At 42.4% G+C, this 26,204-nt stretch overlaps 1 protein-coding gene across 1 annotated transcript; it reads right to left on the minus strand.

Annotated features, from left to right (window-relative positions):
* Positions 1 to 158: 158 nt before the first annotated feature.
* Positions 159 to 25,672, minus strand: LOC124797987 (glycine-rich cell wall structural protein-like). Its single transcript, XM_047261170.1, has 4 exons — positions 25,517 to 25,672; positions 8,569 to 8,685; positions 4,030 to 4,336; positions 159 to 288 (listed from the first exon to the last, which is right to left on the minus strand). The coding sequence occupies exons 1-4, from the start codon at positions 25,578 to 25,580 to the stop codon at positions 273 to 275; spliced, it is 504 nt and encodes a 167-aa protein (XP_047117126.1). The 5' UTR covers positions 25,581 to 25,672; the 3' UTR covers positions 159 to 272.
* Positions 25,673 to 26,204: the final 532 nt, after the last annotated feature.

Here is a 26,204-nt window from a genome sequence, read left to right on the forward strand (position 1 = left end):
TGAGTGGATGGCTTTCCATTCGTTTTTAAGAGTTTTTGCCAGATTACACTGTATATGATTTTAATTTTTCAAAAGCTTAATACATATAATTCTTTGTTTTACCATTATATATCCAGAATATGCTTTTGACTTTTCTTATCTGATTAAAAATACAACAATGAAAAGTAGATATTTTTATTTTTATATGTTACAAACACATGTAAAACAGTGATGCAGTGGGATGACATCCAGGAGAGGTCGTGTCTGGTAAGCTGCGTTCCATGACAGACTTGTTATCTCCTGCGACCCCTGAGAAAAAAAAAAAATACGTTATTGATTCATTTTAATATTGGTTTTTAAATTTATACATGAAATTCCCGTGTAAATGGAGATATAGCGGTCAGTTATTCTATTTTTTTTATGTTTTCAGGTAAATAAATTAGAGTTGTTTTGGAACTGACTCTCCATAGTGATAGCAAATCCTGAGATATTTCGCAGAAGAACAGAGAAGATTGGCCATTTTACTATAGAGAACACACAAATTATACAGACATTACGCTGAAATTACCATATATGTGTGTGTGTGTGTGTGTGTGTGTGTGTGTGTGTGTGTGAGAGAGAGAGAGAGGGGGGGGGGAGGGAGAGAGAGAGAGAGGGAGAGAGAGAGAGAGAGAGAGAGAGAGATCGAGAGAGAGAGAGAGAGAGAGAGAGAGAGACGTCGAAAAATAAGGAATTAAAAAGTGAAACTGTAAAAGCACCTCACATGTGTTACAGAGAGAAGGCTAAATGTACGAAAGAACAGGCACTACATGTATCTGTTGGTAGTGTCGACACACTGGTCCACCTGTTGTAGTGCTCAAAGGTTTGTGCCCTCTGGTTCCCTCGCCACCTAACATAAGACAATAAAGAGCATCGAAGAACCATCTGTGCGGAATTGCTTGCTATTTACGCTGCTGATTGTGACAATTTTTTGTCGAATATCGTCACAGGCCATGAAAGATGGGTTCATTAGCTCTAAATGGAAACAAAACATATATCCATGGAGTTACGTCACGCATCTCTGCTCCGAAGAAATAGTTCAAAGCCGCACCATCAGCAGATAATGTCACGGTGACGGTCTTCTGGGACTCTGAAGGGGCATGGGGCTATTCAGTTTCATTTTTTTCCATCTGGTGCAACGATAAACTCTGAAGTGTGTTATGCTACCCTCGTGAAACTGAAAAAAGACTTCAGTGTGTTCGGCACCCACGAAACTGCAGATGACCTTCTCCATGACAACACAAGGCGTCACACAGGTCTGGAAACCCGAGAGGAGCTCACAAAATTTCATGGGACTGTTTTTCCTTATCCATGTTACACCCAAAACATTCCGAGTTGTATCTGTTTGGCCCAATGAAGGATGCACTCCGCGGGAAGCAGTGCATGTATGTTGGGGAGGTTACTGACGCAGCAAGGCGTGGTACGATGTGGGCATACAGGCCGTCCCAGTAAGGTGGCATAAGACCGTCGCGCTGAAAGGAGATTATGTTGAAAAATAGAGTTTCGTAGGCAAAAGAATGGGGAACAATAAGGGGTATTGGAATACTGAGTAAAACCAACCTGCTTTCAGAAAAGAAAATCAAAATTACCTATTGAACGTCCCTCGTACAATTACATGGCGCAACGGTAAGGACGGTACAGGCAAAATTAGACTCGTTACAGAGCTCAGAGAAACCTTTATGCCATCATTCGTGCCGTGGACGTATGCGAATGTAGTGGGGAAAAGCGTAATAAGTTGTACAGTGGGAAGTGCCCTCTGCCAAAGCACATGATTGTGGTTTTCAGAGTATAGATGTAGATACTGACTGCTGTTTATAGAGTTCTTTCTTACCGAGTAGATTTTCGTGCTTCAGAAAAGGCTGCCCACTTTAAACAATGTAGGTACCTGAGGCTGCTGCCGATTGATTGGTGACAGTTAAGTTGCGCTCTACCAAACCTAAGGTTCGGTAGTTTTAGTACAGTACATAAATGACGTAGTAAGTGGTAGGATTACCGGTAGCAGTGTTAGCATAGTAGGGAGAGAAACACAAGTGAATATACGAGAGAGAAACTGGGAAACGACGAGTTCTGTTTGATTTTCGTTTACTTGTTTGTTCAAATGGTTCAAATTGCTCTGATCACTATGGGACTTAACTTCTGAGGTCATCAGTCCCATAGAACTTACAACTACTTAAACCTAACTAACCTAAGGACATCACACACATCCATGCCCGAGGCAGCATTCGAGCACGCGACGTAGTGGTCGTGCGGTTCCAGACTGTAGCGCCTAGAACCGCTAGGCCACCCCGGCCGGCTTACTTGTTTGTCTTGCATATAGTTAGAATCGCACGTCGTTCAGTGTTACTCCATTGTGTGTTATATATCTCTTTATAACCAAGGAAAATCAGCTCATCGCATAACTTAGGCGATTTTATGCAACCAAACTAATTACTTTTGATGCAAGTATAGTTTACACCTAAAAACATAAAAAATCTTTATAATTACTGATGTTATTTTGTACTCATAGGAACGTTCTTCATCATGATCAAAGGAAGAGTTACCTGTTGTTATTGGTAAGTGTGAATGTTGTTTATGTTTAGCAGAAACAAGTTTTACGAGGGCTATTCGGAAGGTAAGGAACGATAGATCGGGAAATGGAAACCACAGTGAAAATCAAAACTGTTTGATTTGCAACGGTTATCTACACCTTGCAGCTACTTCTCTACACAGTCATCGCTCAGACTTAGATATCTGTCGTAGCGTTGTACCAGCTTTCCAGTTCCCTCGTTATAGAAGACAACTGCCAGTGCTTTTCGACAATTTTCTACTCTGGACTGCATCTCGTTGTCTGCGTCAAAATACTGTCTCCGTAGCCAGCGGTTCATTTGAGCACTTGAGCATTTTCAGTGGTAGCCAATTACGGGCTATATTGCGGGTGATCAAACACTTCCCATCGAAAACGCTGCAGGAGCATCTTCATTGCTCCTGCAGAGTGCGGCCGAGAGTTGTCGTGTAGAACGAACCGCATGACAGTTATGTTATGTGGATTGCATAGCTTCAGGCGAAATCTATCGCCAGGCCCTCATACTTGGCGGGAGACGAAAATTTCTAGCCGTTTTTACGTTCTCACTGTGAGCTCAGATATAAAAAGAGCGACATAATGTGATCGATGGGCGTACTAGACTCAGTGCCTAATGCATTTGTGCAAAACTTCAAGAGATTTTCAGTGGATTTTCTATTTTGCGACCGATCGTTCCTTACTTTCCGAATAACCCTAGTTATAAGCTCAGGGAGTATTGAGCAGTTTGATATGATTTCCGAATCTCTAATTTTTTTGCTCCACGTTACAAATCAACAGTTTTTGAATAAAACCAGAACCAAATATACACAATTTCAATACAGAGCGAGTCAAAAGTCCTTGGACACCTTCATAAGTTGGAAGATTAAAGGGAAAATGGAAATCTGATGATGGGGACATAGGTCTGACGTGGGGCTGCAACTTTTGGAGTGAATGTCATTCCGCCATTTTGGATTCAAGTCATTTTTTTTAATGGGAAAGGGGGTGTATGATACAACAAATAACACTCGATTGAGCTCTGGAATTTAGTGGTGTAATTTGTTTTTGTCTGTCTTGTACAGTTTAGAGGTTATTAATGTTCAAAGTTGGGAAACTACCATCATACTGACTGCTACAACACAGGTTCTACGTGTTGCCCATCCCATGCAAAGAACACCTGTAGTCGCCGCAACGACTCTGACTGCACACAGAGGAGATTGTCTCCTACAATTTGGTCACAGGCGTGTTGTATGATGGTTCAACGCTCCCAGTTTCTTGGGGAATCTTGTATGACATTGCTCGCATACGCAGACAAAGCGATCGAAAGGAGGTAACGCCCGATAAGTACGCAACACACCTAACATACAGGTAATGCGGGTAGGACCTTAACTGGCCAAGTCGATCGACAGAACTACCGTTGTGTACGCTTACTGTATTACTACTTATTATGTGGTATCTAGGTGGGAGAGACTTACCAGCCGACAGAGCCACTGGAGGACTGGCTGGAAGCCTGGCTGGAGGACTGGCTGTAGGAGCCTCCGTAGCTGGGGTAGCCGCCGGAGCCGCCGCCGCAGGTGTTGCAGCCGCCTCCGTAGCCGCCGACAGGGTAGCGTCCACCGTGGCCTCCGTAACCTCCAGGGTAGCCTCCACCGTGGCCTCCGTAACCTCCGGGGTAGCCTCCGCCGTAGCCACCCTTGCCGCCGAAGCCACCGATGCCGCCGAACTTGTACTTGGTCGGCGAGCGAACAACACGGACATGACTGCTTTCAGGGGCCGCAACAACTGCAAGAGGGTAACATTTGTGTCAAGTGGATGCGTAACAGCTAACTTGAGAAAGGGAATGAAGAGCCTGGAAATCTTGAACTGGTGCCTTCTGTAAAACTGCAGACATAATGAAACACTGTATCGAATCAGGAATCAGTTTCTTTCAGTTTAATTATTCGCTTGTTCTTCTGCTCCTGATTCTGATCCCCCACTATGATGCTGAACGAGTCAGCTTTAGAAATACAGAACACTTTCTCAACACATACACACGCACAAATCATACACATACTCACGCAAACACGTAACATGTCATCACTCAGAAAGTTTCCTTTATGGTGTGAAAGGATTTATCAAGAACATCCGATTTCAGTTTGCGTTTTATATGACGTTAATCGTATTTCTCATAGCTCGTTTGCGAGAACCATCTCTCAGGAAGTGAGACAATGGTATCCTTTCATATTTAATCTATACATAGATGACGTCTTAAAGAAATAGCAGAATAAAGTGGTGTATAGTTGTAAGCTCAACAACGACATTATAAAACACTCCTGATTAAATAATTTTAGGGGCTCGGCAGATAAATTACATAGAGAAATTTGGTCTCTGTGTAAGGTAGCAAATGATTATATTAATAATATGACAATATCTAAAGATGAAAATGCAATAGTGACTCTCCATTGTAAGGAGCATTTAAGAGCAAAAATAACAATTGATAATAAACCTCTGGAACAAATGAATACTATTAAATACTTGAAATGTGAGATTTCATACATTACGTCTAATGATCAAGAATCAAGTTACAAAAATTTCAACAGTTGTTACAAACCATAACCGTACTCGCCTCAAAATTTAGAAAAGAGACGATGCTACAATTGTATAACGTGATGGCAGTACCATTGCTATCGTATGGTTCAGAGACTAGAACCGTAACCACCAGTCAACGAAGGAGGACTGAAACAGCACATAGGAGTCTCCTAAAACAACTAGCTGGTCAGAGATTCACAGATCGGAGAAAAGAATAGCGTAGTTAGAAACGAGCTGGGTGTCAAAAGCGTACTTCAGAAAATAAGAGGAAAAAAAGGGTATGAACGAATTCAATTGATGGAGAATGAAAGAATACGTAAATTGATGTATAGATACACACCTCAAGGAAAGCAAATGTTCGGTGCACCAAGAACAGATGGAAACATCGATTGGTGTCTGCTTAAAATTGGAACAGGCAAGGATGCCTAAACCAAAACTGGATGTGATGATGATGATTAAATCCTTTACATGACTGGATAAGTGATCAAAAATTTTTGTGTGGCTGAATACTCTAAAGCTGAGAGCTGGATAAAGTAAGTTATTTCTCTGTCTAGAATCATATTAATGAATGTTATTGATATTTAACTATGACCAAATTTTCACCACAACTCATAAGGCTGTGGGGTTGTAAATATGCGCCTTCGTTTAAAAAGCTGTCAGTAAGAGAAACTATAGTGGATGCCACTTATTATCATTATCATTCCCTCCTAACAATGAGGTACTCTGTAAATGATACTATAAGGCACTAGTTTACTAAAACAGGAATCAACGTATTGACATTTGTTTTTAAAAAAAATCTGATGTTATCTATAACAAAAGAGCTGGACAACTTAGATGCTCAAGAAGATCTGTAACATGTAACTTCGATTTCAGTTTATTAAACTAATCAACAAAATTTAAACTTTTTCTGCATCTGGTTTGTAAATGATTGGATTTACCAAATTTTGGGGTGTTGAATTCACCGGTAAAATCTCATTTGTTTTCTCTATCACGTCACGTGTCCTAGATAAATAGTAAAATGAAAATAGTACTGGCAAACATTAAGAAATTGAAACAAACAAGAAACACATATTCACAAATGTGGAACTCAATGCTATTTAATATGTACATATGGGCATGACGCCAATAGACGGCCTAAATTAGTTCACAACATATATTTAACTGCAGTTCTCTTTGGCATTTGAAAAACGTGACAAACATACTCTTCTTTCGTTTGCCGCCGTTACATCACTTTCCGTATCAGGACCCCAGCAGTTGTCACCCAGAATCGGAGGTTTCAAGTCACCTTTATAATGGTGTTCCATCGTGGGTATATCTTAGGCAAATCATTCAATCTGATCATCGCTTACGACTCCCAAATTTTCTATAAAGAAATCAAAGTGGGAATTTTATGTGACATCCTACACACCATATTCTTGTAGCCGTGTTACAGATCATTCACAATAAAAACATAGTTATCATCTCCTCAGTTGCCCAAAAAGCTCTTCACAGTTTATCTGAAAGAGAACCAAGCAACTATTTCTGGGTCTGCTACCGTGGCTTCATCTCGGAACACAGGAAATTGCACAGTTGACATATTTCAATATTTTATGTCATGTCTGTTTCTGTTTGAATTCCATGCAGTATTTATGAGACAGAAGTAATATTTTTAATTATGATCTTTAGGTTCACACTACACCACTGAAATAGCAAATGGTATGGGTCGGCGTTTTCCTTTCAACCATTCGGTTAAAGTGGTAGTACAGGTTATACAGGCAGTGTCAGGCAAAAAACTCTTACTTTATCAACATCAGCTCAATCAAAATACAGTATATGTCCCATATTAAGTAAATCAGTGATTGGTTTCCTTTGATAAGTTTTCCACACACCTAATAAAATCTGATGGGATGGTTTATAACAACTAAGATGTTCACCAGCTGTCCTTTTTGCTAATTGTAATTTTTAGACTCCACAAAGTTCCTCTGTCTTTCTCGAGAAACACTCACTGAGGTAACAAAAACTCGGAGTATACTGCTGGGCCGAGATTTCTTAGATTCATTGAGCAGTTCTCAGGATACTAGCTTTAGTATCCTGAGAACTGCACCATGAACATTTCAACATGAACTAGATCATAAAGTCTATTTCACTCTATGGATTATCTTGACAAGAGGTGATCTATGTTTGGATATTTATCACAACTACCGTCTTGTTTTTCTTTATTAGACATCTAAACGAAAGAACAGTAAACAGAGCATTACATAAAATAAAAAATTAAAAAGGAAAAGCTTTTAATATCTAAGAAATCTTATGTACTGAACATTTTGAAATCTAGATTCGGATACTGCACACCAAGATGCGAATCAATTGAATTATGACATCCCAGATGCAAAGTGACTGTTGAGATGTTGTTGTTGTGGTCTTCAGTCCTGAGACTGGTCTGATGCAGCTCTCTGTGCTACTTTATCCTGTGCAAGCTTCTTCATCTGCCAGTACCTACTGCAACCTACATCCTTCTGAATCTGCTTAGTGTATTCATCTCTTGGTCTCCCTCTACGATTTTTAACCTACACACTGCCCTCCAAAACTAAATTGGTGATCCCTTGATGCCTCAGAACATGTCCTACCAACCGATAACTTCTTCTAGTCACGTTATGCCACAAACTCCTCTTCTCCCCCAATTCTATTCAATACCTCCTCATTAGTTACGTGATCTGCCCATCTAATCTTCAGCATTCTTCTGTAGCACCACATTTCGAAAGCGTCTATTCACTTCTTGTCCAAACTATTTATCGTCCATGTTTCACTTTCAGAAACGACTTCCTGACACTTAAATCTATACTCGATGTTAACAAATTTCTCTTCTTCAGAAACGCTTTCTATGCCATTGCCAGTCTACATTTTATATCCTCTCTTCTTCAAGCATCGTCAGTCATTTTGCTCCCCAAATAGCAAAACTCTTTTACTACTTTAAGTGTCTCATTTCCTAATCTAATTTCCTCCGCATCACCCGAGTTAATTCGACTACATTCCAGACTGTTGAGTGTTGTTGTAAATACGAGCAGCCAAGAATTTAGAACATTCTCTTTCATTTATTGAATTACCCACACACATTATTTTTAATTTTCAGGTCACGCCTTGCTCAGTAGAGAATAGCATTTATGGTGTTGTATCTAATTTCAGCGACACTCCACTTATATTTTCAACCGATGACGCTTCCCCCATTGCCTCGTTAGCAAATAGAACGATTTCTATTTCTTGGATATGTTACTGAAAATCACTTACACATAAGAAGAACGTAATCGGACCCAAATGCGATACTTGTGGAATACCTATTCTGAAGGTGCTGTTTCGTTGTGGTGCACCCCCTCGAAGCTAGATCGCAGCCTTTCGCGGACAGCGCGCTTCCCATGTGAGCAGTCCGAACACACGAATTAAAGGCTTCCATTTGTACTTTAGAAGGCACTCACCTTGCGCAGGGTACAGCGAGTGTAACAGGAACGCCCCCTGCGGCTGCTCCCTCACGCTGCGCAACTCCACGTGATGGTGGGCCGGCACCGCCACTGGCTGGTAGACGAGAGCGGCGCCTGCAAACAAGGCACCTCCCACTCACACCTCTCTCACTGCCAGACCACTCTTATAGGCTAAGTAGTGACACTGTGGCAGCTCGACACTTCTCTGATACCCTAAACCAGCATGACTGGCCGTAGACTCAGGTACGAACTTGCAAAGTTCGCAGAGAGCGATACAACACACAGTGAATACACACCCGATGAATATACATCGTTACATAAATGACAAGGTACAAATGTTGTGGAAAGTTCTTGTGAAATCCGTATAATTCAGGACTGAAGGAGATTATTCACCGAAAAGCAGAACCGTTGAGTTGTCGGTAAATCTAGATGCATCATACAGAGGGCAAAGGTTTGTGTGTGTTTATTTTACTCTAGCTCGTCACAGTGTAACTCCGAAAGCTAGCAAACTTTCCTTCTTTTATGTGACCCCATCGATAACTCAACGCTTCTGCTTTTCGGTCAGTGGTCTCCTGATAAGGTACAAAGGTAGTATTTACGCATGTAACTTAAATATTGTAAGTAGGCTGTTTAGGTTTTTCTGTTGGTAACGTCACCTAGCGCTCTGTATGTGAATCACTGGCTGTGCTGTGTGCAGTCTGTGGCTGGTGGGCATTGCTGAAATAGTCGCTATAGTAGTGTTGGGCAGTTGGCTGTTAACAGCGCGTAGCGTTGCGCAGTGGGAGGTGAGCCGCCAGCAGTGGTGGATGTGGGGAGAGAGATGGTTGAATTTTGAGAGCGGACGATCTGGACGTGTGTCCGTCAGAGACGGTAAATTTGTAAGACTGGATGTCATGCACTGATATATATATATATATATATATATATATATATATATATATATATATATATATATATAATGACTTTTGAACACGATTAAGGTACATACATTGCTTGTTCTCTATCAAAATCTTTCATTTGCTAACTATGCCTCTCAGTTAGTGACTTCAGTAGTTAGATTCTTTTATTTAGCTGGCAGTATTGGCGCTCGCTGTATTGCACTAGTTTGAGTAACGAAGATTTTTGTGAGGTAAGTGATTCATGAAAGGTATAGGTTATTGTTAGTCAGGGCCATTCTTTTGTAGGGATTATTAAAAGTCAGATTGCGTTGCGCTAAAAATATTGTGTGTCAGTTTAGTGTTGATCAGAATTAATAAAGAGAGTAATGTCTGAGTACGTTCAGTTTTGCTCAGCTGTTTGAAAAGCAAGTAATGTAAGACGTTCATCAGCACAGTCATTCATAAATTTTTCTAAGGGGAAGTTTCAATATCACTCATACTACTCTTGCTCAGATGAGCCGGTGGGTTTCTGGCGCCAGGCGATATCGATTCTTACTTCCATCTTTGATCGTTGTCCCTGTGCCTAGTTCTCTTTGCGTCTTTGAGGCAGGCTATTTATGGTGGCGCGCGTGCGCAAGTCAAGGCATGAGCCGAGTCAGTCTGTGACGTGCGTGCTTCCGATGTTCTCATTATGGGGAGTTGGCGACACCATGTCACGTGGCACGACCGTATGCCGTGAGGACCAGTTGAGTTGGAGCAACGAAGGAGAATGGGCCGCTGCCGGAAAGTATTAAAGTTGTATTGACACGGCTGGCCAGTGGTGACCAGGATTTGCTAATACTTCGAGAGCTATGTGGATGGATGGCGTGTGAATTTCACATGAAGAAGAAAAAATTAATCCCCAAGCTTTCGTGGTGGGTTCCTCCTATATACAGTGAATATTATTGTGTACTTAAGGTCTGTTGACTGTTGCAGTTGCTCATGCTAGTGGGCAGCAAAACATTTACTGCAATGGTGGAGAGGCGAGTTATGTTCTGGAACGGGCATGAAATTATGTTTCTAAACTGGCTAGAAATAGCGCCCCAAATTTTTAAGTTTAGATTTGGTGCTTAGTGGCACGCTGAATGTAGCTGGTTCACTTGAACGTCATTTCTTAATTTAGTTATAGATTTAGAATTTTTTAGTTTTACCAATTAGTGGTAGTTGTTGTTTATTAATAATTTCTTGTGTATATGTATTGTCACGTTAGGTACTTAGTATCTATATCTTTTTTCTTTTTGTTTAAGGAAAGCAAGCTTCTTAATTTTGTTCAGGGGTTAACTTGTAATATGCTTATATTAAGGTATTGCTTTTCTATACTTACATTTGTGTAGCATGTATATACTACAATGCGTCTGCCGCTCATGTTTTTCTGTTTTCAGAAACGTGTATAGTGGTCTACGTGAGCAAACCTCGTCCTGCGAGCTTGCAGTGTGACGGAAATCTCAGTATTTGAATTCAGGGCCGTCCGGACCGTTAACGCGCGATTTCTCTATTCCATTCAACGAGAGGCTTATTTTAGGCATAAGATTTTCTACTGCCCAAAGCTGAGTATAAGTTCACCCTTTGAATCGTTTGTTTGTGAAATCGTAGTAGATTAACGTTTGCTCACGTCCATCACATGTTCATCAAACTTGATTTTTTTGCCTTAAGATTGCATAAGTGTAAAACTGAGTCAGTAAATTTATGAACATAAATACACACAAAGGGCAAATTGTACCCTGGCTGTGCCTATCCCTAAGTTGCATATTTAAAGTATTTAAGATTTGGTCGTATTGCAATATGACTATTGCAAGACTGAGATACCTCCTGTTTTGCAAGTTAATTTAATTGACTGCTTCCATTACATCGAAAAGCTTCATTCCTGTATAACTTTTTAAATGACTATATATTTGAAGCTGTTTCTGTGCTCTACAATTCTTTATACTCATTTTGTGCATTTTAAATACTAATTCTGGATAGGGCCTTGATATGCAAATGTTGTTAATTCGTTATTGCTGCTGATGAATTCATGAGTATGTGTAATCAATGAAGAAATGTTGCAACTACAAACTGGTTGTGTTACTGGTACACAAAGTTAGATTGTGTAATCGCCACACCATCAGAGACTGAATAAATTATGTACAAGCGGTCTTCGAATGTATTTCATATTATTTTAGGGTTGGGTTGTTTTCTCCACTTTTGTGGAAGTTTACGGGTTCGCATCTGCTCGAATGTACGTGTGGAACAAGTCCTCCTCAGCATCTGGAACACTGATATTTTCTTATTTATTAACCTGTTTCGAGGCGAGTGGTCTCACGTATGATGAGTATTGGAGACTGAAGTAGTTCGTGTCGAAACTAGTTATGAAATAACGTAGACTGCATAACCTAAAACATATTTATGTTTGAGAGGTGCTGAAACTGGTTTCTATGCACACAGATACAGAAACGCTGGCTATCTATTAATAATTAATATTTGTTTAACGCGCTGATAATGGCCAGGATTCTATGAGCTGACTCTATAGTGTCAACGAGTAAAAACTGAAGTTAAGAGGAGCATTTATTTGATTTATGTATTTTTGTCACCAATCCTGCGACTCGTCTGATTCGAACTGCCCTGATTTCCTCACCTCAGCCAGTCTCTTCATCTAACATTAGCACTTGCTCTGAAAGTCCTCAGTTGTTTGTTGTGCACATTCTAATCTCTCGGTATCTTCTTTACAATAGACAGGACAGCCATAACTTTCTTCAAGTAAACTGAAATATTTATTAAGATGGACTTTGAAAAGCTTCTTTCGAGGAATAAAGAAGAGCGAAGTGTCATACACAAGGAAGCTTCATTCCCACAGAATGTTTCCGGTGTCTTAAGAACGGCTCTACTTTTCTCTGTTCTGAGGTTGGGATGGGGAACCAACCCAAAATTTGGCTAGATGAGTGCAGAAAACTTCCTACAACACCCATTCCGATCATAGCCCGGCGTGCAGGGTCGAACGCCTGCGTCTTAATCTACATGAGCAGGGGTTGGATGACAAATATAACAATAGCACGAATGGTGTTTCTGGCATTTCAGTAGAATGAAACCGAAACAACACAGAACGAAGTTGTATCTTCAGTCTTTCTTATTTCATTTTTTTTCTTCAGATAATGCGTTGTTCAGCCTTTCGAAACATTTAAATTCACAAAACACGCATATAAAAATCTCAACACTGCGTTCCGGCCAGTTTTATTCTGGCAAAACTTTAATTACATGCCACCGTGAGACAGAAGTATTCCGATTCCATTTTGAATAATACCGAAAGCTGAAGATAACTGTAGGACTTTTATGGACTTTACTCATCAACTTGCGCCATCTAGTGTGTGCTGGCCCGTTACATTTGATACAGGCGTAATTCACTTTCCTTATAACTTGTGTTCTTCCGTTAGAAACGACGAGACAACTTAAGAACCCAGTAGAATCAGAGAATATGTGATTTTATTACACTTAGTGTAATTATTCGAATCAAATGTAGAAAGAACCTGTCAGTATGACCTCACTTATCAGCATGATGTTACACCCGCTGATTCGGTTGCGAAGGGTGTCCCAAAGTCGTTGTATCCTCTCCTGGGGCAAGCTGGCCGATGAATGTAACTGGTCTTTGACATCCTGATTACTGACATAGGGACTGAGTTCATGTCCGTGCTGGTACCGTACTTGTTCTACCGGGGACATATCTGCCTACCTTGCTGGTGACTGGAGTACCACAACATCACACAGACAGGTCGTAGACAGTGTGGTCCAGCATGGGAGATAACACCTGAGCATTCGTTCCCTCAATCACTACCAATCGTGACATGGAGTCGTACTCCACGGCTCTCCACAACGTGATGCCAGGACTGAAAGCGCTGTACCTCTCCAAAACTTTGGAACAATAGGACCACCTTCCAGAGTAAGATACGATACGATATCGCATTTATCTGGTGACACTGGGAAACGATTTTCGAGCGCAATGTCTCCCATGTACGGCGATATACGTAAGGGATGTACGAGTACAAGTTGTAGACAAGTGATTGACGACATATGGAAGTTTGGGTCTGGCCTTGAATCGTGCTCGGATAGCCAAATGGTAAGGAGGCCGCTTGCGATAATCGGGAAATCCGGGTTCTAGTCCCTGTCCGACACAAATTTTGGCTGTCGCAATACCATCATAGAGCTGATGGTTGTTCATATTCGCAACTGCGAATTCATTTAATGTCTTCCCGGAGTGTCCTAACTTCGCCGATGATGGTTATCCGCGACACTACAAGGCACGTTACCCGGTCACCGCAACACTCAAACAGCTGTTTTTATGTTGTGGCGTTAATTACAATCACGCATGAGATGGTAAATCCCTAGTCTGATTGCTATCTCCGATCATAGGAGTGTGATGATAATACGACGGTTACCCTAAAGTAGTCCACCGCATTTTTTTTTCTCAGCCGAAAACAATGCTGCGTATGCGAAACGTTACGCATGTATTACTTGGAGTCTCCTGAGGGAGTGCGCCAAGTTTCCGTCACTTCCGACGGATAGCGTAGCTGCAGGACAGTTTCAAAGTGGCGTCTGTATGTAAGTTACAAACAACGTGCCATCATTGAATTTCTCTCTTCAGGGAAAGAGGCTGTGGGGAATATTCACAAAACGCTTATGAAAAGTCTATGCAGCATCTACTGTCCAGGGCGGTTCGGCGGAGCTCCACAGTTTGCAACGGTCAGGTAGACCATCCACGGCTCTCACACCTGACATGTTGCAACGAGCTGACGTCATTCGCAAGTACAAACGCATTACTACTTGGCACTCGGCTCTGCGTCTGTCAATGAGCAAAGTGTGGATGCAATTATCCCCACTCTTGGATATTCAAACTTGTGTGCAAGATCGGTCCCGCGGTGTCTAACGGTGGATCACAAACCGCACAGAAAAAGATTTGTCTTGATTTGTTGCTACGTTTTGTAGCTGATGACGAGGCCTTCTTGTCCCGGATTGTGACAGGTGATGAAACTTAGGTTCACCATTTCGGGCCCTAAGCAACACACAGTCGATGGAATGAGGCCATTCCCACTCCCCACAGAAGAAAAAATGCAAAGCAATTGCTTCCGCCGGTAAGGTCATGATCACCGTGTTCTGGGAATGTGAAGGTGTAATTACCATCATTAATTCAAAAGCATATGTCAACACCTTAACAAAACTCAATACGCGCTTCCGGCGACTTCGGCGCCACAGCAACCCAGGAAATACACTCCTGGAAATGGAAAAAAGAACACATTGACACCGGTGTGTCAGACCCACCATACTTGCTCCGGACACTGCGAGAGGGCTGTACAAGCAATGATCACACGCACGGCACAGCGGACACACCAGGAACCGCGGTGTTGGCCGTCGAATGGCGCTAGCTGCGCAGCATTTGTGCATCGCCGCCGTCAGTGTCAGCCAGTTTGCCGTGGCATACGGAGCTCCATCGCAGTCTTTAACACTGGTAGCATGCCGCGACAGCGTGGACGTGAACCGTATGTGCAGTTGACGGACTTTGAGCGAGGGCGTATAGTGGGCATGCGGGAGGCCGGGTGGACGTACCGCCGAATTGCTCAACACGTGGGGCGTGAGGTCTCCACAGTACATCGATGTTGTCGCCAGTGGTCGGCGGAAGGTGCACGTGCCCGTCGACCTGGGACCGGACGGCAGCGACTCACGGATTCACGCCAAGACCGTAGGATCCTACGCAGTGCCGTAGGGGACCGCACCGCCACTTCCCAGCAAATTAGGGACACTGTTGCTCCTGGGGTATCGGCGAGGACCATTCGCAACCGTCTCCATGAAGCTGGGCTACGGTCCCGTACACCGTTAGGCCGTCTTCCGCTCACGCCCCAACATCGTGCAGCCCGCCTCCAGTGGTGTCGCGACAGGCGTGAATGGAGGGACGAATGGAGACGTGTCGTCTTCAGCGATGAGAGTCGCTTCTGCCTTGGTGCCAGTGATGGTCGTATGGGTGTTTGGCGCCGTGCAGGTGAGCGCCACAATCAGGACTGCATACGACCGAGGCACACAGGGCCAACACCCGGCATCATGGTGTGGGGAGCGATCTCCTACACTGGCCGTACACCACTGGTGATCGTCGAGGGGACACTGAATAGTGCACGGTACATCCAAACCGTCATCGAACCCATCGTTCTACCATTCCTAGACCGGCAAGGGAACTTGCTGTTCCAACAGGACAATGCACGTCCGCATGTATCCCGTGCCACCCAACGTGCTCTAGAAGGTGTAAGTCAACTACCCTGGCCAGCAAGATCTCCGGATCTGTCCCCCATTGAGCATGTTTGGGACTGGATGAAGCGTCGTCTCACGCGGTCTGCACGTCCAGCACGAACGCTGGTCCAACTGAGGCGCCAGGTGGAAATGGCATGGCAAGCCGTTCCACAGGACTACATCCAGCATCTCTACGATCGTCTCCATGGGAGAATAGCAGCCTGCATTGCTGCGAAAGGTGGATATACACTGTACTAGTGCCGACATTGTGCATGCTCTGTTGCCTGTGTCTATGTGCCTGTGGTTCTGTCAGTGTGATCATGTGATGTATCTGACCCCAGGGATGTGTCAATAAAGTTTCCCCTTCCTGGGACAATGAATTCACGGTGTTCTTATTTCAATTTCCAGGAGTGTATTTTGCTGCAACACGATAACGCTTGGCCCCATACAAGTCTGAGGACTGCTGAACACATCGTAAAACAGGGTTGGACTGTGTTACCCTATCCACCCTATAGCTCTGACATAACCCCCTCGGACTTCCACTTGATTGGGCCATTAAAGGACGCCATTCCTTGAAGACATTTTGAGACGATGAGGAGGTGATTCACACAGTGAAGCACTGGCTCCGCCGCCAGGACGAGGATTGGTACCGACAGAGCATACACGCCCTCGTTTTGCTCTGCAGGAAGGCCCTAGAACTGGATGGAGATTACGTGGAAAAATCGCGGTGAACGCACATTGGATGCGTGTGTTCGTCATCGCCAAACTGGCGTATCACCTGGCGTGATGGTATGGGCTGCCACTGGTTACACGTCTCGGTTCGCATTGACGGCACTTTGAACAGTGGACGTTACATTTCAGATGTGTTACGACTCGTGGCTCTACCCTTCATTCGATCCCTGCGAAACCCTACATTTCAGCAGGATAATGCACGACCGCATGTTGCAGGTCCTGTACGGGCCTTTCTGGATACAGAAAATGTTCGACTGCTGCCCTGGCCAGCACATTCTCCAGATATCTCACCAATTGAAAACGTCTGGTCAATGGTGGCCGAACAACTCGCTCGTCACAATACCCCAGTCAATACTCTTGGTAAACTGTGGTATCGTGTTGAAGGTGCGTGGGCAGCTGTACCTGTAAATGCCATCCAAGCTCTGTTTGACTCAGTGCCCAGGCGTATCAAGGCCGTTATTACGACCAGAGGTGGTTGTTCTGGGCACTAATTTCTCAGGATCTATCCACCCAAATTGCTTGAAAGTGTAATTACATGTCAGTTCTAGTATAATATATTTGTCCAATGAATACCCGTTTATCATCTGCATTTCTTCTTGGTGTAGCAGTTTTAATGGCCAGTAGTGTAATTCTCATTATGTTCAATAAAGAACTTTTAAAGAAAAAATATGCGGTGCATTACTTTCTGAGCAACTCTCCTATGTTTTAAGGAGTCCATTAAGTGTTCTCGGATGACAGGAGCACATGTAAGAGGTTATGATATTCTTGATGTACAATATGACGATCTTCCCTCGTGGTGATACGATATGGTCGACTATACCTGCCCTCACGTTCTCATGCAGGCCAACATCGTGATACTGTCACATCCGAATGGCCTCCAGATCTAGATACAACAACTAGTTGCTGGCCAAATGTGGGCACAGAATGAGGCCCCCCCCCCCTCAAGCGCTCCTCCAGACGGGTTCGCATCATCTCCCTCGCAGTGGTTACTCAACATCTGACACTTTTCACTCTCGCCGCGCGATCTGAGGCGCCTTTTCACGGTGCATGCGGTCTCCCCATCGGAGGTTCGAGCCCTCCTTCGGGCAGAGGTATGTGTGTTGTCCATAACGTAAGTTATTTTAAGTTAGATTAAGTAGTGTGTTGGCTTAGGGATCGGTGAATGCAGCAGTTTGGTCCCCTTACAACAAATTTCCATATTTCACTCCCCTTATACACCTTAACAGTGCTGCCAACAGCACTAAACACGAACAATTCAAATATAGTGTGGCTACCATTACATCTGCCACGGTGAATTGCAGCTCTAATCGTTTACGTAACCACTAATGGTGTGTAGCTGTACGAAGTTACGTTGACATCCAACCGCGCCTTCTATGTGCTTTTTCTCAGATAGTGTTTTCACCATTGTCAGCTAGTTGACCTTGCTGTTATGTTTGTAGACTTACTATTCTTTATGTCGACACTCTCCTAGCAACAACCGTTCGTTTTTTAAAGTACTGTTTGCTTCATAGACGTGTTATGCAGAACTTACACAGGTAGTATGTAGTTTCTGCAAAGCTCTTAGCGTCAAGATGTAAGTAACTCACTGTTAATCATAGCTTTGCTACAGAAAGCGAGCCACATCTCATCCTCCAGCAAAATGCAACTAACTGCGCGCGTAACATGTGATAATAGTGTGGCAACTATAGTATTGTTTACATTTCCTGATACTGCTGAATACGATGTTAGAAGTTCGAAGTAACATAATCATTTGTAAATGTATTCTCAAAACATTCGCCTGTCACGTCGTAAACGTAGCGGAAGCCAAGGGAAATACTATCTTGACATGCACAGTGAAACACCGCTGGAAATAGCTTCGCGACAGGATTTACGTCACCTGCTTGAAATTCTAAGGACGGCGCGATTTTGGATTCCGCACATTCGTGGGGCTCACAAGAGAAGAACCTCATGTCAGTAAGTGCCTGCAGTGTCTATTAGCCATTGGAAGATACTACGTGAGCAACTGATTCACTATACTCCTCTCGTCTGTATTTAGTTCACAGACGAAAAATGGTACAAATAAGTAAGTGATCTTAATGGTAACACAGACACAGTTTCAAGCAGAACAATGTGCGATTGCCAACTGGACTTCGAAACTGTTTGGTGTTTTTCATTCATTAATTTATTAGTAATTTAATAAATATGTTAACTGCCATTGCACTCCTTTGACTCCTGTTGTACAATAACGCTTAGTGTACAAGTTTGAATTTTTTTACAACTACCAGTGGTTTACAGATGCCTTATTTTGATAGCATTAGTTTACTCGTTCTACCCATTTATTTTTCCATTAAGGCCTACACAAGGCTAGTTTCAATTCCGAATGTAGGGAGGTCCCTAATATCTAACACAATGGTGCTCTATCTAATCTGAGTCAATAAATACATAACTAAAACAGGAACGCTATACAAAGTACCTATCTGACGAACACTACTGAGCAATTAATACACTTAAAATTGATTAAAAGAATTGTACGTATTTATAAGAAAGAAAAAGATTCTTATATAAATCAACGGTGCAGGAAAGCAATCTCATTCGTATGAAATTCCACTGCACTATGCAGTAGAACAACTCATTACTACTGCAGAGTTTCAATTTATTCACTATGACAGATCTGTGGATTAAGAACGATTCCCAAGACGTATGGCAGAGAGCATTTCGAACTTCAGATGCTACTGGAAAATGAAAAATTAAAGCCCTGTGTGAATGGTCCTACGTGAAGGGTAGTTTGGATTCACATATCGTACAGAATACTTATATTTGTATGATGATAATTACAGGGTTTCTTTTCTTATGGAGTTTATTTAGACAGCAGCTTTAATTTTATTTCATAGACTGCTGTAACTAAGTGCAGGACACCGGTATTGCGATAAAACAGCCATAGAAATATTCAGTGTCATGCTGGGTACTCTCTTCGCCAACAACGAAAAAGGAAGGAAGATTATTACTTTAAGATCCCGTCGATGACGAGGTCGTTAGAGACGGAAAACAAGCTTTAACTGTACAGGGAAGTGGATGGAAGTACACTATGTCCATTTGGCTTGCAACCATTCCGGAAATTGCCTTAAGCAATTTAGGGAAACCACAGGAAACCTAAACCGTAGACCCGATGGTAAACTGAACTCCAATCCACTCGAATGCGAGTCCACAGCGCCACATCACTCGATAACAGCTTAGATTTAGCGCTACAGAAACATTAGTAATATTCGGCGATACTGAAAGTGATATTGGGGCAGAATAAATACTTGAAACAGCTGTTATTAAATATAAACCGGTTTCGCTTGCGTCTTTCCACACTTACGAAATATTTTATTTTTACACGAAATTTCAGTGTTTCTTGTGCTTTAGATGTTTGCAAACAATAAAAAAAAGGCGTGTGGCGAGGGCCTCCCGTGGGGTAGACCGCCCGCCTGGTGCAAGTCTTTCGATTTGACGCCGCTTCGGCGACTTGCGCGTCGATGGGGATGAAATGATGATGATTAGGACAACACAACACCCAGTCCCTTAGGACTGACAGTCCGTCGCGCTGACCATTCAGCTACCGGGGGCGAACTTTGCAAACAACGTGAAGTATGTTGACTTCAAAGGATCACGAAGGTACATTCTATTTTATGAGAATCTATCAAATGCCAGAGAGTACAAAGCTTTCTTGCCGCTTTTCTACGAAAAATCTCTGCTACGTTCCCACAGGGTGTATGCTGTAGTACTGGTGCTTGCACAATAAACAGTAAGGCTTACTGCCTCGCGAAAGTGTTGGTTGTCGTTGTCGTTGTGGTCTTCAGTCCTAAGACTGGCTCGACGAAGTTCTTCATCGTAGCTTGTCTTATGCATGGCTCTATATCTTTACGGAACCACTGTGTTCAAGTCTTGGTCTCCCTCCACAATTTTTATCCATATATTTCCTTCCATTACCAAACTGGCAATTCCTTGATGCCTCACTATGTGGTATATCAACTGGTCTCTTCTTTTAGTCAAGTTGTGTCATAATTTTTTCTCCAATTCAGTTCAGTTCAGTTCAGTATTCGATGTATCCACCCAATCCTCAGCATTCTTATGTAACACCACATATCGAAGACTCCTATTCTCTCCTTGTCTGAATCGTTTACCGTCAAGGTTTCACTTGCGTACAACGTTATAGCTATTAGCTTTAAATGCAATCTCTTCATCTCATGAGAGAGACTTGAATATCCAACTGGGCTGGTAGTGGTGTCCTGCTCAATCACAAGCTATCCTAGTACGTTCACAAAAAATCGAAACAGACCAAAATTCCTAACATCAAAGCTTTGGCTAGTTTTCTCACTCGGGCACCCAGAGTTTTTAACGAACTGGGTTCAAGACGTATGTTTCTACAGGAAAGTTTATTGGTTCGTTCGAGACTTCCACATTGGAAGGGTAGAATAAGAATTCAGAATGTCAAGATTTGATTAATGTGAAACTTCGGGACGGGCAGTACGAGTTTGAAATGTCACCATATGAAACGATGTAGATAATAGTTTTTAATACTAAAAGTACAATTAGTACTCATTTCTCAGTTTTATTCACTCTACATACCAGACAGATATGTCGAGTATTGATGCTTTATATGTTTATGTGATGTATTTTCCACAAAGTTATTCTAGAGTAACTGAAATTTTCAAACTTTTCCGTTCAGTATAACATTTTGAATCCCTCGAAAACGATTTGTACTGAGCGGCAGACGTGCAGTATTTGTTAGCAACTCAATTTAAACACAATAATGTCAACAAGCAGAACAAAGTTTTAGAATCATCACTTTCAGCACTGTCTCATCCTTTTCATAGCACTCGTTATTTATTCGCCCGCGCTTCTAAGAGCGTTTTGTCTCGTGAACGCCACGAGAACGTTACGTAATGTTCTGTCTGCACAGGAGTTGTAACCATAAGTTCTCGTCATGTAGGATACCACGGTGTGCGCTATGCACCCAACGGGTAACACAACGAAGGTTTCTCACAAGTGGGGCTTTGGTAAAGATATCGTTTTTTTTTTCTACATGTACACAGGCAGTTAATACACACACACAACTCTCAAGCGACGGAGCTACTCATGTAAATAAAGACGCATAAATGTAATGGAAACTAAGTCAATGATGAGGCATGTTTTCTCCATCCATGGACCACTATGGGTTAGCCTGAAGGGGAACAATCGGAGAATAAACATGAAACTGGGTCCTTAATTCAGAGGGAGCTGGCTGCTGTCACGGGGAATATTGGTGCTTCTCCTGTACTTGCGATCTATTGATACGATCCTGTTCATTCGATACTCTAATTCTGCGCTTTGCTTAGGGCAGCCAAAAATCTTACAGAATCTTTCTAGCAGATTAAAACATTGTGCCGGAGCAGGACAGGAACTTGGAACCTTTGCTCTCCCGACTGAGCTATATAGACGATTAAATCACGCCATCACATCTCTACTCTCCCTTAACTTCAAAACTTCACATAAATTCTCCTGTATGCTCTGCGAGATTATCACTTTCAGAAGAAAGCTTCGCCACAGCTCAGGGCTTTACGCAAAACCATGCTAGAAATGTGGTAAAACGGAAGGGTAAGCCGACCGGAGTAGGCCTTGTAGCCTCAAAACCACCAAGTCGAGCTCTCAGGCCAGGCTCCGACGTTGTATAAACTCTTTCGATTCTATATTTGCTTCCATCATAACTGTTTACTTAGACGTGACGAGGTACGCATATTAAGAAATTGTACTCATAAGCTGCTTCTCATGCGCTATAAGATGGCATATAGTTCCCACGCGGCCGTGTTTACACTGCAAAACATTACATCAATACATCGTGGCTTCGAGTAGTGTCGAATACTTTATAAAACACTATATTGTTCCATTAAAAAACGTCTCAATGTCTCGGTTGCTGCAAGAGTTATGAGGCTTAGATATTCAACATTACGAGCCGCCCCCTGCGTACTATAATTTTCCGAAAGCCTCGTTTCGGAATTTTGAATTTTTGCCGGAATAAAATGGCTGTTAGCTTTACATGACTCCTGTTTCAAAATTTCGCAGATTTCTCACAGATATTTTCTGAATATTTTAGTATGAGGGAGCCGTGGTCTCCTTAATGAGGTACTCCATTTTGTTCCATTTCTTACTTCCACTTCCTATATGCTCTGGAAACATCTGCACTACTGTGTAAATGTCCAAGGCATGCACTACGTATCTTGCTTGGAAACAAACTTGTTCGAGTAGTCGCTTCCTACACTTGGCATTGTCGACATTAATGCACACTTTATTCCTCGTCCTTAAGCTTGCATTCAGTACAGCTCGGGTCTGTCTGGAGTTTATTTTTCCGACAGTGTTAATTGTACAAAAACAATGACACGCAACAGTATGGACAGGTTTACTACTCAACCACGATATTGCTGCTGTTGGGCGTTATCGGAAATGCCCAGTGACGCTACAGTACCTAAATACAGTGACGACTAAGGAAAACGCATCGCACTGCCAGTTCTTAGGTCGGTTGACGATATGCCATCTTTCTGTACTACGTGCTGACTCACAATTAGCCAGCCGAAGCAGTCTCACTCCCAGGTGGAATAATATTGTGGTCGAATAATACTCGTGAAGAGTTGTCCAGTATGCAACGCGTGCGTGGTTTCACTGAGTGCAACAGAAAGGCTGTACAGCGAAGCTTCACTGAGCTGTTCCAGCAGGAACGGGGAGCGCGCCACACTGCCACACCATCTGTAAATAGGCGCCTACGAGGAATCGGATCATTCTTTGTGCATATTTCAGGCTTTTCCAATACTGCGAAAGTGTTTTCACGGAAACAATGATGATTGTGGTAGAAAGCCAAACAAACCGCAGGTAATTCCCTTATTGCTCTGTAACGAGGCACTAGGGAACACGGGGCCCTTACGCCAAAATACGAGGCCACCCGGGTAACTGGATTTTTGTAGTTTTTTATACTTACGGCACGTTAAGTTCAGCATTTAATCATCAGACAGCTGAAGCAGTTCGATGCAACTCTCAAATATTATGGAGAAAATCGACTTTGAAGTTTGTGAAGGAGATACAGTTCACCAAAGAAAAGGCTGCATGGGTCACCCGGTAGCGTTGGAGATGAGTAGTTGGTTAATCAATGGATCACTGGTTCCAATGTCTCTATGGTCTTTTTCTTTACGTTTATTCCTTCCGTTCAATTCGAATACCTACATCATTTAAATATAAAATTCATCAAATGCTAGTTAACACATATATAATTATCATTTTTTGTAAAAAAATGCACGTTTTCGTGTTTATAATAACACTTTGCACGCATTGGAAATATAAATTCTTAATTATCGATATTCTTTAAAATATTATCAAAAATTTGTACTGGTTTTTAATGTAAGCAGTCTTTGTTAATAAGAAAACTATTGACCTTGTATACGATATCGTCAAAAGTTTTTATAAAATTCGATGTTTTCTTAGTTTAAACAATCTTTTTTAAAATATCAGTAATTGAGAATTTATATTTGCAATGAAAACTTTAACTGCAGCAATATCTAATTAGAAACGACAATGTGTATATTTAAAAAAAATGACGGTTAAGTATATATTAACTGACATGTAATTTATTAATTTTATATTTAAATAATGGTTAATTGTTTGTAATCGTATTATTCTCCAACACTACCGACAGAGCCACGCGGCCAACCCTGAAAATTGCTTTATCTTTAGTGAATTATAATTCCTCATAAAACTTCAAAGTCGATGTACTCTAGAATTTTTGGGAGTTGAGTCGAGCTGCTTTTGGTGATTAATAGTAGAGCTCTGAAATTGGCGCATCATATATGTAAAAAATTACAAAAATCCGATTGCCTGTTGGTCTCCTCGCCAGAAATTCTCTCTGAAAAACGTCTGATCCATACACACAAAGGATGAACGCTAACAGTACAAAAATATCTCTTACAAAAATTCCGTCCCGTGCGTATTTCGGCAGCAAATTAAGGTAAAAGGAAGACAAACTGGCAAGACTAGTCACTTGTTCGACAAGAATATTTGTACAACAAAAAAAAAAAATACTGCATGACATCGTATCTGATTTCTTTGGTTTTGTACTACGGCAATTGTACTACAACTATCAGCTCGTATACAAAAGACGTGCAATTATTTAGTGCTAATACAGAGATGAGAGTACAATCGTTAACATTTTCCCACTTAGGTGTGATCTTCAGTGAATCCATGAAGAGTTCTCCATCGGTCTTGGGCGCTGCAGCCATTAACTGTGAAGCTAGTCCCGGCGGGACTGATGACCTTAGCAGTTAAGTCCCATAAGATTTCACACACATTTGAACGTTTTGAACATGAAAAGTTCAGATAAACATGATCCAGCGAGTCGCTATTAATTTGGAGATCCGGGGTGGTCGCATTGAGCATTTGCTCTGAATGCTACGTATGTTTTATGAAAGAACGTGCTGCGACTAACAGTCTGTTTAAAATATTAAAACTAGTCGCTCTCACCGAATGAAGTAAGTACGTTTAACATCTCAACATTCATAACTTTCGTAATTACTTCTGATCTATGAGAGGTACCATTTTTGACTGATTAATAGTCTTCACGATTATATCTGACATGTCCAAACAGTAATTGGTATGTTAAACACTAACAATAAGATCTAGTTGTAGGATACATATCGTTTAGTAAACTGTGTGTACGACGCAGATAAATATTAGACAATAAAAATTTACTCATGCATCCGGACTCGAATTCGTGAACGCGAGAGTTGTAACGCAAGAGCCTACCCACTGGACTAGATTGGTAGCGTGCCTGTATTTATAGAATGAAGATTCTTCTCGGACATCGGATTAGAGTATCCTTTTTTGTTCCGAAAATATTGTAAGAGACGTTCACGTATCGTAAATTTGAAAGGGATCGCGCTGTGGTATCCGATTGCGAGAATTTCGTTTAATAAACCAATCGGAAACGGCAGTAGCATCGAGCTGGAGTTGGATGAGTTAGAGAAATTGTCTGAAGCTTACAAAATGATATTGTTTGAGAAGAGAGCGAACTGACTAACCTGCCATCTCCAGGACGAAGAGGCCGAGGGCCAGAGCGGCTACCACTCCTTGGAGACTTGCCATCGCTGCTATGTCCGCCGTGTGTTCCCACGTGCGTGTGTGCCGCGGCCATCCGCCGGCTGCCTTTATACCGCCTCACCGCCGACCAGCTACCGGTTGGGGGCGGTACAGTGGAGCGACCGCCCTGCCCCCAGGTTACGGTCGTCGGCCACGGCTGCGCCGGTTCTTGACGCCAGCCATCTTCAGGAGATGGCTACGGTTCCTGACCTTGTAGTCGGCGTAGAGACGCCTCCGGCCGTGACGTCATACGAACCCGCAGTGTGTTTGGCGGTCTTCATGTGTGACCACCGAGACCGCTATGACGTGGAAGGCTGCAAAGCTGACGGGTACTCCTAGGGAATTCCAGGAAATGGACGGAATGTCTGAACCTCTGCCAGAACGACCGTTTCCCACCAACATAATGGACAATTTTTTTGTCCGTACGTGAACTTAGAGCCAACGAAGCTAGCGTGGCAGTTGTTGCAGGGTATCACAAGAACTGAGTGGTAAGCATCTTTCACTGTCAAGTGGAAAGCCGTCGTTCGACCCCCCGCGCTAGTAAGTGATACAACTTTGTCACTTCCTCGTTTCTTTTGTTTTCCTGCAGATATACGAATCTGTTATCTACACTATAGGCCATTAAAAATG

The sequence above is a fragment of the Schistocerca piceifrons genome, chromosome 1, assembly GCF_021461385.2.
Source record: "Schistocerca piceifrons isolate TAMUIC-IGC-003096 chromosome 1, iqSchPice1.1, whole genome shotgun sequence".
Taxonomy (NCBI): Eukaryota; Metazoa; Arthropoda; class Insecta; order Orthoptera; family Acrididae; genus Schistocerca; species Schistocerca piceifrons.